Genomic DNA, 13490 nt, shown 5'->3' with positions numbered 1-13490 from the left:
AATCAGCCTTTCTTGCTGTGAGCTTGGGGAACATTACCTCAAGAACGCGTATGCGGCCCTGGAATTCCTGCTGTTCTGCCTTTGGGGCCCAGCACTTCCATTTCACAAATAGCTTCTTTGCAGCCCTTACGAGGAGTCCGAGGTGTTCTACCAGGAAGCCAAACGCATCTTTATCCTCATTTGGATCAATAGCAGACACTCTATCCGCTTCTGTTTCTGCATTCTGTAGTGCTGTAACAAACTCCTCCTCCCCATAATTGGCCCACAAAGTTTGTTGGATGAGGTTCCGAAGCTCACTCAGTTTAGTCTCACAGTCTGTGGCGGATTTGTCTAGATCAGTCTTTTGCTGTTCAGTGAGCTCTTCAGATTCATTATCAACTGCATACTGTGCTCCAATATCATCATTTATTTCCATGACTTTGGTTGCTTCCAGTGTTAGCTTCTTGAAATTGTCCTTGAGCTCATCCTCCGACATTACTGTGTGAAGCCGGGTTATGTTGTTTGCCAGACGGGAGAACAAACGTTTTGCTGTTGTTCGGGAAACTTTTAACTGGTCCATTGTCACTGACTCTGTCATCTTGACTGTTGTGATATGATGTCCAGTCTCTTACAGTTGCTGCTGTGGTTTCTTGGTCCTCAGCGGTTTTTCACTGTCAAGTGCGTTTTTTAGTTTGTGCAGCTTGTCCCCACTTGATAGGACATCCCCCAACTGAAGTATACAGGACTCCACTCTTTGCGTTTTTAGCTGCTTTTATTTCTTTTGCAGTCTGTCTTCTTAGTATTTTCCAACAGTTTGCAGCAGTTTACAGTAGGTTTGCAGTAGGTGGCAGTAGGTGAAAAACCTCAAAACAAAAAGAGAATGTAATTTTTTTTAGCACTCTTTGGTTTTGCCATCACAAAATAAGAACATAAAATCACAAAATAATAATTTCTACTGGCCTACTAAATTTTTAAACTTTTCCTTTTACTAAATTTTAGCAAATCAAATTTCATTCGTTTTTAAATAATCATTTCATTAATCAAAAATGCAGATAAATAGATTTCCAATAATCTCATCTGAAATTCACAATAAACAATCAGTTGTTTTTAAACCAAAAGAGACCCATGTCCGTGCCTTTCGAATCCCATGGCCCCTTGAACGCACCACCGAGCCGACACTCGCAATGTAAACATTCATTGCTATGCTTACCGGCTGCTCTTCAGGTGTCTTTTGACAGTTTAGGGGATTCGCCTGCACAGTGGACTTTAGGAGAAGTTTGGACAGTTTTGTTTGGACAGTTTTGTCCGTTAATGAGCCTGCCTCATCTCCTTCACCTGGTCCCGCGGGTGCTCTGTTTTTTCCCCTCCGGAGTGCGCACCATGGCTAATTATTCGTTCCTGCCTCTGACGCCAAACCTCCGGATGGGAGGAGGGAGTGAGAGGCGAAAGGCAGCTCGATCACAACAAAACAATAATGCTCAGACAACATTGTTCTAGAAACATACACAGAACAAATATTTGTATTGATTGAGTTCACCACATAAAGCATTTAGGCCTAACGTTGCCTAAAAAAAACAACCTCTAGAAACAGAGATTTCAGAAAGAAATGTTGCAGAATTCCAACATTTATAAAAAAAAAATCTCAGCCTCTGCAGCAGATAGAGACAATTTAAATCATTTGAGAAAACGTAAACCATTGACTTTCACTCATTGCCTTTACACAAAAGATCATTCCATTTTAAATTCATTAGTAAACAACAAAAACAACACAATGCACCTCATCCGGTCTTAAAGCTGTATACATACAAGCGTTTCATCTGGTCATTAAAAACTTCACACAATATAACCAAAAACTGCTCTAGACTAAGTAGACAAAGAAAAAGATGAAAAATGAATACCGTGTCCTATTTAAAGAAGACAACATGTCTGTTAATTTTTGGCTTAACCTCCGTCAAAAATTCAAAGTCACACTGAATCAAACTGGAAACTTTTATCATGATCATAATGTGTCCTTTCATTTGTACTGATCCAAAAACAGACGTGATCAACAAAAAGAGAGATAAAGAAAAGATTCATTTTAATCAACATGTTGGATTCAACCTCTGCTAATGCACTCGTACTAGTAAAAGCACTAATGCAGTGATTGTTGTTATATTTCTATATTGAGAGTCTTAGTTGTAAAATGTCTCTCTGCTGATAATATCTATTGAGCTGAATGTGATTTTCCTCTTTCACATATAAGACTCAATCCATGAGCTCAAACAATCCATGAAAGGAGGATGTGCACCTCTGTACACTTAATGTGAAGGGAGATGATGTTAGTGTCTCATTTGACACTAAATGAACTTTTGAGACTCTCTTCTGCAATCTGTGGTGTGATATCTTTCCAAGTATCTGGAATATCAGCAGGCTCTGCATTGTATGCTTCAGCAAACTCCTTGTTGAACCTTTTCAGTACGTACTTCCAGTAGTCTGAATCCTTAAGGCTTTTATCTGGAGCAATTCTCCAGTCAGGATAAATTGTGGCGTACTCCTTGTAAGGGTGTGTTTTTTCACTTTCGGCATCCAAGTAAAATGAAATGTCACTGCACACCAAGGAAGTGCATATGTCAACAAGTGATTTTTTTGATGCACTCCATCTCCATCCGCCCAGACCCTGTGATCGATGAATTGAAGTTGTGTGCACCTTATGCTCAGATCCTCCTGCCTCACAGGGTGCTTTGCAAAATGGACATTGTTTGCCACATCCAACGACACTTTTGAAAAGCTCATTCTCAGGCTTTACATCAAGATTTGCATGTTTTGTTTTGATGTTTGTCTTTTTGAACTCCTCTTTCATATTTTCTTCCATCTCCTTCACACTAACAGTGAGCCAATGAGCAAACTCTTTCTGGTTGACTTTGTTCAGGATCGTAAAAGGACCAAGGGCATCCTCAGAAATGATCAGTTTGTCACCAAGTTCCTGCCGGATATCTTTGATCAGTTTCTGCAGGTTGCCGTCCTCTTCTGCTTGAGCTTTCTGTATTGCATCATTTATGCTCTTGATACATGACCCAAGATGTCTGTCCTCAAACTCAGATAAAGACTCATGAGTCAAAACTTTAATCATTTCATCAAGGATCCATTTCTTAACATAACGCTCATATGAGCAGATATAGCTCAGGTAGTCTTCAAAGTTATCCTTTGAAAGCAAATCCAGTAACACTGAATACTGGAAGAACATTCGTGTGCTGAACTGGAACTTTGTCTTCATTTCTCCAATGATATCAGGACCCAAGGATTTATTGATGAAGTTTTCCACAGCAGGCCTCAAGCAGTGATCTGTGAAATCTTTTGCTTTCTTTTGGCTCTGATCTCGTTCATGGAATTCATCCTTGAAATTCACACGGAACCTCTCTTTGTTTTGATTGAGACAAATGAGAGGATCATTCAGCTGAATGAAATCTTCATGCATTTTCTGAAAATCTCGAGCTGCAACTGCACAGATGTGCTGTTTTAGAGAAACCTCAAAGTCTATCTTGACATCATTCTGGTTTTTCAGCCTCTCATCAATCATGTGTAGGATCTCCTGGATGAAAGTGTTGTGGTAGTTGTTTTTGCTATCCTTTTTTTCACTCACAAACTGTGAACAATCCATTATGATATCTTCAGCTAGTTTTTGTAGCACCATCACCTGGTCTTCATAGTTGAAGAATTTGCTCACTTTGTGAAGTCCCTTTTGAAAACGTCCTTCAGGTAGGTATTTGAAAGGCTTCAATCCACAGTCTTGCAGACTTTTTTGACTTAACAATTGACATGCATAACTCCCCTTGCGTGACAGATTGTCTCTCAGGCATTTGGACACATTTCCCATGACATCCATGGTCTCTTGTTTGTAAAGGTCTTGTTCCTTCAACATTTTTCTCCACATCTTGTCAAATTCTTCATCCAGCTTTTTGTCTGTCATGTCGACTTTCTTCTTTCTGCATTCTTCGATCAATGCACCTACTCTCTTTTTTAATTCTTTTGTGTGGTTCACTTTGATTCTGTCAATCTCCGTCATTCCCTTTCGGATGTCTGTTGCAGCTGTAAGTTGGTTATTTACAGAGCGTTCCATTTCTCGACGAAGGCTTTTTGCACTGTTAGCAAAGTCCTCTCTGTATGCTTCAACAAGATATACATGACCCTCTGTTTGTTTGAAGTACTTCTCTAGATTTTCTAGAAGCTTAGTCTCTCCTTTAGACAGTACTGAGCATGCTTCACTTTTCAAATCAGTCAGAAGTTGTCCAATGTCAGACACTTCACATTTCACTCTGCCAAAGTTAGAAATCTTTATTTCTGCATCTTTTGTCCATGAGTACATTTCTTTTTTGAATTCCCATTCCCATTTGTTGAATTCTGTGCAGAGCCTCATGTACGCATCAGCCACCAGGCTGTTTCTGAAGCTGAAGATGAAGTTTTCATGCTTGACAGCATTCCAAAGACTTTCTATCCACTCTGTAAACTCCAAGATATCATTAGCAGAAGACTCACATTTTCCCAAAATTTGAACTATGTTCTTCTTGAGCTCATAAACAGCCTCACTGTACCCTGCATTAACTGGTGCCATTGGTGGGCTCCCATTCCAGAGTCCTGGGATGTACCAGTTTCCAGTGGCTGGATTGTACTCCATCACATCAGTGAAGCTCTTGTTCTCTTCCTTCTTTTCCATTTTGGCTGCAGCCTGGGTCATCTCATTCAACTGTTCTAGGAGCAGTTCTCTTTCTCGTAAGTTCTTCTCAGGAGCCGAAACATCTGCCACATTTTGGTGAACAAACTGACATCTGGGTTTTTTACCCACCTCTTTCATCCTGAGAAATGCATGCACAACTATCTGTAGGATGTCCTTCATTTCTGTTGAATTCTCCATTGCAATATTGATGATAGTGACATCACTCAACCCCACTACAAGTGTTGCAAGCTCGTTGTCATGCTCATAGCTATTGTCTAGTTGTGCAAGCTCTGGTGATTTTAAGCCCTCAGTGTCAATGATCACCATGAAGTCACACTTGAGTTCTTTTTTGACATCTTCATTGACTTTGATGAGCAACATAAAGGCACCTCGAGTGCATCGACCACTGCTGACTGCAAACTGAACTCCAAACATGGTGTTGAGGAGAGTAGACTTCCCTGTACTTTGAACGCCAAGAACTGTGACTACCAATATCTTGTTCTTAGGAGACACCAAGTCATTGAGCTGAGACAGAACATCAGTCACCCATCTGAGAGGTATATTAGATGCATCACCATCTACAAGCTCAAGAGGAAATCCATCAAGCAACAACTCTGCACAGAGTCTGGGCAGATGTTTGAACTGTTGATGTGACGGATTTGTTTCTGGAAGGGAAACTGAGGCTTCATAGATCTGACCCATCTCACGGAAGAAGTGTTCAATCCCAAGTGAGCTGTTTGAAAGTTGTCTGTCAATTTCTTTGATTTCCTCCCTGTTTACAGAACCTTTCTTTTTCTTTTTGTATGCCTCTCTGAGAACAGACAGTTTCTGTCGAGACAGATTATCAAGGTTCATTCGCATCCATTTCAGGAAATAACTCCTCTCAATACCTGGACTTGATATTGCGCTGATGAAACATGTCATTGCATCAGACATATCATGCGAGTTCTGCTTTGTCCTCAGTGTTTCTTTTTCTTTCTGAAGATCACTTTTGTACTTTTCTATGTTTTGATTCCCAACTTTCCGAAGTCGAAACTCTTCCTTCTCCAAGCAAGTCAGTTCCTTCCATATTTCACCTTGCAGAGGTAGCTGAGCATCTTTGTATTTGGGGATATCTTGAATTTTTGCAGTGATGGCATCTGCATTTTCCTTTGCAGTCTGGCACTCTGAACAATCTTCGTCAACCAAGATTCCCAATTCATGGGCGATGTCAGCCATCTGCTCAATTTGCATCTTCACCTTTGTGTTCTCCACAACATGTTTGACTGTTTTGTGTAACTTTTTGACAAAGTCTGCATCATTCATTTGTCGATCCTTCAAGAGGATGTTGTTTTTATTCAGATTCAGCTTGTTCGCCACCTTCTTCAGAGCATCCATACTGAATTGCTGGCTTTGACGATTACCGATCAAGAAGATCTGGGCCTCGTGATGTTGGTTTGAAAGCAGTTTGGACTCAGAGTCCAAATTGTCAAAGAACACAAAAACTGCTGCTGACGTCTGACACAAAAAGGAAAACTGTGTTTCAAATGAAGCAATGTCCCCACGAAGGTTAGCTACAGCTACCGGCTCATTGAAAACATCCATGTTTTTGTTTCCACATGGTAGGTACCAGGTCATTTCAGTCAACCCATTAGATATTCTCCTTGGACAGTCACCATTTTCCATGTTCCTGTGAACAAAGATGTCATGGTTCTGCTGAGAATTGCTCAGAAGCTTATTGAGGGTCTCTGACTTGGACAAGGAGCACTCACCCAGTCTCACAAAAGAAACCATTGGAAGTTTAGAGACAACAATTCTGTCTTCAATAAAGCCCTTGGATTCTGAGAGTGACAAAGGTCTGTACTTTTTAACTATGTCTCTCATGGCCCAGAGCATCAGTGAGCACTGCTTTGTGTCACAATTAGGAAGCAGAAGAGGCACAGAAAACTGACACATGGACATTTTGAGTGCCATTTCTTGCTGTACAAAACCATCTGAACACAGAAAGAGAGCAGTGATGATGTCAAGTGGGTTTAACCTGTTATTTGAATTTAGACCATCAGGACAATTATCAGAATCATCAAACCACGTCTCATCTGATTCAGCATCACATTCAGATGTAAATGTTACATTCCTAGCTTTCACATTTACCATCATCACTTTCTTCAGAAAATACCCTGGCAGGTCTGAGTTACACTTGGTAGGTTCATCAGTGCAGGTCTTCTCATCAATCTGAAGTATTGTGCTCAGGGATAGCTTCTCTGTGAAGTGATGCTTCAATTCCAGATCCTCCAATAGGCTCTCCAGTTGTTTCTCTGTAGAAATTAACATGTTTGTAATTTCTAACCAATCCTTGGTATTTTCACTACATATCAATCCATGTTCATTTACCTATAGAATCATATATGTACATATGCTAAAATATATGATAATACTGCAGTGCACATCTTATATTTGGCTTAAAACTAAAAATAAATCTTTTTTTCGTTCTTCTTTATTATGTGTTCAAATGATGAAAAAAAAAAAAGAAAATTATATTTTTAACAAACTAACTCATAACTTGTAGAATAATGTTTCATCATAATGGTTAAGATAGAAAAGTTGTATCTTGTTCAGACTGATGTTGCGTGCTCTGTGTTTGATTGGTTAAAATGTCAATTCCTTCTTTAAAAACGTTCATTAATTGACTTTGCACAGCCACTAAAATCTTTGTCAGTGATAATTTGAGTTTACATCTCTGAGTAGAGTTTCAGTGAAAAGAGACAGGGTTTTTGTTTTTCACACAGAAGATAGAGGTGATGATAAAAGAGAGAAAAAGAAAGTGATAGAAGTCTAATAACCGCATTTCATTGGTGCAAAATGCACCATGCAGATATGCTGTACAGAAGTCAGACAGTCAAACTTTCTGAACATTGTTGACTTTTTTCTGGCGGGATTAACATTTAGACTTGATTGAATAATGAACGAATTAAATTAAAAGACAGACATTCAGATATGAGACATTTTGCATGATGTAACTGAGGGTTAAATCTGACTTCAGTCATAGTTATAGTTATGTTTCAAAAATGTAGTTATTCTTCCCCCCCCCCCTTTTTTTCCTTCTCTCTCTAATTTACCTTACTCTAAATACTTTATTCATAGAATAAACGTAGCACTAAAGATCTTTTTTAACAAGGCACAGACATTTTTAGTAGGCTCCATCTGATACTGGATTTGTGGGGCAGATATTGATATTGATATTATTGAGGGAAACTAAATCTGAGGACGGTTTTTTTGCAGGAGCTAACGTATCAAATCATTTACTTCAGCGTTTTTTATTTTAACTTTTTCTATTAAACATCGTGTTTGAATGTACTTCATGATTATTCGTCAAAATATTGTTTTCAAGGTGAGTCCTTCAAAAATCATGGGAGGGAGCATTTGGTTGACTTATTCCATGATTTGTTTCTTAAGAACAATGTTTTGTTTTACTCACTGTGTTCAGATGTTGAGGCAGGCTCAGTCACGTCTTCATTCTTTGGTTCTGTAGAAACCTGGATGGAGTCTTGCCTCCCTGGTGTTGATGTGATTGTGTCTGTTGCATCCTCCCAAACATCTTCTTCTGAGCTGTCAGTCATGGTGTTGGTCTTCACTTCACCAGCAGGGGTCTCTACAGGCTGGCTAACTTGTTCGCTGCTGACATGAAAGACTGTCTCCACAGAAGGGCAGTGTGCTGTTCAAAACATTTATGTTGATAAAAACACTCATATACTTAAGCTACTTAAAACGTGAACATTTTGTTATCCCTTTGTGTTGAAAGAAGATGAACTTTACCTTCTCCATCACTCTGTCGACAGTCATCCTTGTTGTCAGTGTGTGATGTAGGTGAAGTTTCTTCTACCTCACAGTAAAGTTCAACAAATAAATCATCACTCGGTTCCTTTAAAAAGGAAAACAACAATCCAAAAATCTGCTCATCATATTCATTATGTTAAAGGAAAACATTTTTAAATACGATCTATTGTATCTTTATAAATGTACAAACAAGTTCTTTACCTCCATTGTGTTTGTGCTGTCAGAAACCCCACACCTGTGTAGGATTACTGAATAATCTTCTTACTGAAAGTAATGAGAAAAGATTTTTAATACCAAAGAGTAATCAATATTTATGAGTGGAAAAAACACAAAATGCACTTACAATAGGTGCATCATTTCACTACTAACAGGCCGAATATGTTTTGGAATTTTTAAAGAGGTGTGTTGTTACCACATATGGTTGATTGGAGGAATTTCTAAGTGCAAATGTCCCCGAATGTGCCTGAGCCTGCTGAATAAGAACATGTGAGATTCATCAACACTTATTGATATGAGTACAACCACCGTTCACGTCACTAACAGATTTTGTAGTTTACTTTCTGCTTTAGGTGTGCGTGCTCCCACAGAATATTCCTACATGTAATTATTGGCACTACTAGGCATCAGACATGATGACTTTACTTTCAAGCTACTATTGTTTGTTTGAATTGACGAGAGTTAAGATTAACCATTTTCAAACACATGACAGACAACATGTAGCTCCATCAGCCCAGTCAACGGAGCTGTTACATACTGTATGAGTTTGAAATGAAAGTTAAAAAGACACACTTCAAGCACAATAATATCAGAGGCCAACTACACTTCACTGTGTTTTTTTTAGCTTTGTAGCTGTTAGGTCGTTTTTTTTGTTATTGGATTTTTGTTTCTGAAACAGATATCAAAGTATGGTTTTGAATTCTCTAAAAGTTAAGGAAAGGTGGCTCAATGCTTCCTTCAGCATAGGAAACACTGGACCATCCTTTACCAAAGGAGATGAGAAAGTGCTCTGCAAATGTGCCAAGAGGTGTGCGTAGAGCACCAAGTCAGCCCAAAGCAGGAGAGAAAAAAAAAAAAGAGACGAGTTATCTCAAACGTGTTGCTGCAATCATTGACAGCCCACAGCCGACAGGCAAATGGATGCAGGTAGCGAGCAAAATAAAGAAAAAGTCAAAGCAAGAGGAGGCTTGAGCTTCACTTGAAACTGGGTATGTTGTTGAACTTTTGTAGCATAAACACCCCAGCTGCTAGCCTGCTAATGACGAGACAGAAGAGAGGATCATTCAGACTAGATGTGGACTGGAGATTACATTTTCCAGCGGCCCTGATGATCATTTAACGAATGTCTTGTTAACTGCATATACATTCACCTCTGTTGAAAAAGGAGTGGTTATTTGACCAATTGGTGGTCGTATGCTGGCTCAGGTTTAAGGCTATTTTTGTGGAGATAAAATTGGTGAATTAAACTCACAAGATCTGATCAAATTAGATAAATTAATATAATCCTTTATTTGACCCATTATGGAGAAAATTAATGTGTTGCAGCAGCAAACAGCAGCGTAGGAATATAGAACCTAAATACAACATGTAAAAATAAAATATACAAAAATATAATTCTGCTTTGGGCCCCAATTTGGCCAGGGGCGGCCATGCTTTCAATACATTCTTGTATCATGTTTAGTGCTTTGCTGTTATTTGATGCTGATTTAAGCCTCAAAAACCCTGTTTAAGCCTATAAAAGCTTGTTAATATAAAATGAAAAGGTAATTAGAATTATTTCACCGCTAAGAAGGCTCAGGGGAAAGATTTTTAGATGAGCTTTATGTAGTCCATTTTCTAAGAAGTGTACAATATCACCGCTGCAGACCCATGTCACTAACTTCTGTCGTTGTTGCATTATTATTACCTTGCCTCGTGGAAACACGGTCGGATTGTCAGAACAACGCGAACACCTTTCCAAAGTCATTTATGAATTCTCCTAACACTTTTCCTTAACCCCATGACGTTTTCCACGGGGTTAAAGTAAAGTGGATAGTAAAAGTAGATGGGAGGGACAATCCAAATGCACCTACTGTTTAGGTGTGTTTCCCCCTGGGAAAAACATGACTGCCAGAATACAAAACAATAGAATCCCACTGTGATGTCACAAGGGAGGCCAATTTAAAACAAACTGTGTTGTAAGACATGTGCAGAAGAACACACAAAGGACTGGATGGGCTTTTTTCACAATTTGTGAGTCTGAAGACACTCAGGTTACCCAAATATGTTCTAAAAAAAAAAAGTGAAAATGGATTTTTCTCCTGAAGTCCCCTTAGCCTGTCAGTCAAAAACACGTTTCACAATCATCATTATTTCTGCCTGATCTCTAAGATCACAAAATGATGCTGAAAAACTAGTTCATCCATTTGTTACCTCCAGTTTGGATTACTGTAATTCTATTTTAGCAGGGTGCTATGGTAAATCTCTAAAGACCCTTCAGCTCGTCCAAAACGCTGCAGCTAGATTCCTTGGGACTGTTGGTGAGGATGGCCTCCTCAAACACCCCCCCCCCCCCAAAACCTATCCTATCCTATTCTTCTTTTTGCATCTTGTCCCATCTCCCCCATCCCATTTCAAGCCCAGCACAGTTTAGCAGATGGCTGTTCCGTCATGAGTCCGGATCTGCTGAAGATTTCTGCCTGTTAAAAAGAAGTTTTTTCTTGCCACGCTATGACGGATTAAGCTGGGCTCTTGTAATATAGCCATCAGTAAGGTCCTTCACCTGCTTTTGTAAACATAACAATGAGCATGGTCTTGTTGCCTGCTCTTTTGTAAAGTGTCTCGAGATAACACCTATGAATGTTATGAATTGACGCTATACAAATAAAGATTGATTGATTGATTGATTGATTATTTATCTTGCATGTACTGTACCTAATGATCAATTGGTTAATATTGAGTGTCCGTAGGCTGTGTTTTTTATTTCTCCAGTGCATGTATTCGTCAACAGAAAACATAAATAAACTAAACACTGTGACTGTGTGTATTGTATTAGAATTCATACAAATAGCTGTAAAAGCTGATGAGCGGGGATTCATCACAAACGGCTGTCTCTTCACATCACGCTACAGAAGAGGATGCCTCATGTCTCCTAAAACATATTTTATTGTTTCCTCTCTCCTGTAGTTTGTTTCCTTATGTAGAAGGGGGTTCTCTCCATCCCTGCTGCTGTATGGTACTGTGCCAGTGTTGCCAGAAAACTACTGACAGGGTGGTGCCAGACGCACCATTAAATACAGGTGGGGTCATGAATCTCTTTCATTTCGTTTCTCCCTCTTGGCAGAACCTGTTTGTCAGGTGTGGCAAGCTATTTGATAGTTGCTGGGTAGTTGCTCACTCTGCTGGGACTGGTTTTGGCTGGTTGAGCGTGCTCGGTAAGCCCACGTTGTCTGCCTAACCTTTATGTCTTTCACTCAATGGCAATCTGTACCATGCCTCGGCACCTTCATCCCTCAAGTCCAGTTTGTTTGACCAGTGTAAACACTCAGATCTTTGCTTAAGCACAATACACTTCCTTGTCCCTGGCATGCTTGGAAGAGGTGTGGTGCTGCTTTGTTCAGTTCATGACAGGTAAACAACGTTGACAGACTTCACTATGGAGAAATTCGGAGTGAAAATGTACATTTCAGAATTAAAAAATAAGCACATTGAGGTCCAAAAATTCACATGCAACATCGGGGCTACCCAGAGTGCAGTCGAACCAGCCTCTGGCCTAACAGAGTCTTAATATTTACTGTCTGTGATCAGAGCACGGACCGTCAGTCATGTGATCCAAGAAAGCATGAAATATGTATCTGCATAGACGTCTGTTTAAATCACAGATATTCTGCTTTGTATGTTTTGAACTTATTGACTTAACAAGTGTTTTGCATTTTTTAATAACCGTTTCAGAACCATAAATCCAATTGCCAAAAGATACCTATCTACCTTACACTTTTCTTTCATGGACAAAATTCCAAACAATATCAAGTAGAAAACTCACCTTTGTAGGAGAAACATCGTGAACTTGACGTCTTGAAAGTGTAAATTTTAGTTTCAATGCCACAGAGGACTCAACCCTGATGTGTCCTGCAGTAAGGCATTTCACATCTCATGTCGACTCTTTCACACCCTCCTCCTTTTATACTGCTTGTTGAAAACGCTTTCACTTTTGATTTCCTGATCATGTTGTTTACTGGAAACAAGGACACAGTTGACGCTAAATGGGGTTGAAACATAACAGTAGCTTCACACTTAGAGCTCTCTGAGAGAGCCAGGGCTCAAAGCTGGGTCTATTTACCCTTCTTTGTTGCAGAACATTTTTTTCAATTCTTTCTAAGACAATAAGAGTCAAAAATGTTTGCTTGTTAAACCCCTAGTGTAAATGTAGGTTTTATCTGTAATTGAAGGTTAATTTTCTAAATAAAATCATTAATCTTAGATAAATAATCTATCTAAGAGAAGATGAACTCTTGATTTATAATCATTTGTCAAAAAAAAAAAAAAAAACAGCTGCAAACCATTTTGCCAGAAATGTCTAAATGTAATTTTGTTTCGCCCTGATGGATAATGGATATATGTCTGGACTTTATCCTGAATCTAGGGGTTCTCAAAAACAGTGGGTCTTATCAGGAAAGTCTAGACACGGTCCGAGTTTGAACACAGGAAACATGCAACTGCTAGATTTAAATATGCGTTACTATTCATTAAACGGCATGAGCAGACCATGAGGGCAAATTCCATTCCCAAGAAGCTCCAACAAAATGTGTGTGAATTCTGGAAAAGCGTCAGAACTGCAAACACCAGTAAGATTCCCTTGCCAGCAAGTATTGAAGGGACGACTGGACCTGATGCTATAGCTGAGGTGTGGAGAAAGCATTACATGAATTTATTTGTCAAAAGTGAAGAGTATTGTCATGTGGGCGGCAGTAGCTCAGTCTGTAGGGACTTGGGTTGGGAACCGGAGGGTCGCCGGTTCAAGTCCCGGCACAGA

General features: G+C 39.4%; 1 protein-coding gene across 2 annotated transcripts; it reads right to left on the bottom strand.

Moving 5' to 3' along the window:
• Nucleotides 1-1698: 1698 nt before the first annotated feature.
• On the bottom strand, nt 1699-12848 carry LOC306841784 (up-regulator of cell proliferation-like). 2 transcript variants are annotated; one of them, XM_079371765.1, is made up of 6 exons: nt 12501-12848; nt 8895-8954; nt 8684-8746; nt 8462-8567; nt 8124-8360; nt 1699-6963 (listed from the first exon to the last, which is right to left on the bottom strand). In XM_079371765.1, the coding sequence occupies exons 3-6, from the start codon at nt 8687-8689 to the stop codon at nt 2306-2308; spliced, it is 5007 nt and encodes a 1668-aa protein (XP_079227891.1). In that variant the 5' UTR covers nt 8690-8746; nt 8895-8954; nt 12501-12848; the 3' UTR covers nt 1699-2305. The 2 variants fall into 2 exon arrangements, with proteins under 2 accessions (XP_079227891.1, XP_079227892.1); XM_079371766.1 differs by lacking the exons at nt 8684-8746; nt 8895-8954; nt 12501-12848 and having other exon boundaries at nt 8124-8320; nt 8462-8551.
• Between the last annotated feature and the right edge of the window lie 642 nt (nt 12849-13490).

This window comes from Symphodus melops (genome assembly GCF_947650265.1).
Source record: "Symphodus melops genome assembly, chromosome: 20".
NCBI lineage: Eukaryota > Metazoa > Chordata > Actinopteri > Labriformes > Labridae > Symphodus > Symphodus melops.
This window is presented reverse-complemented; position numbering and strand designations above follow the sequence as displayed.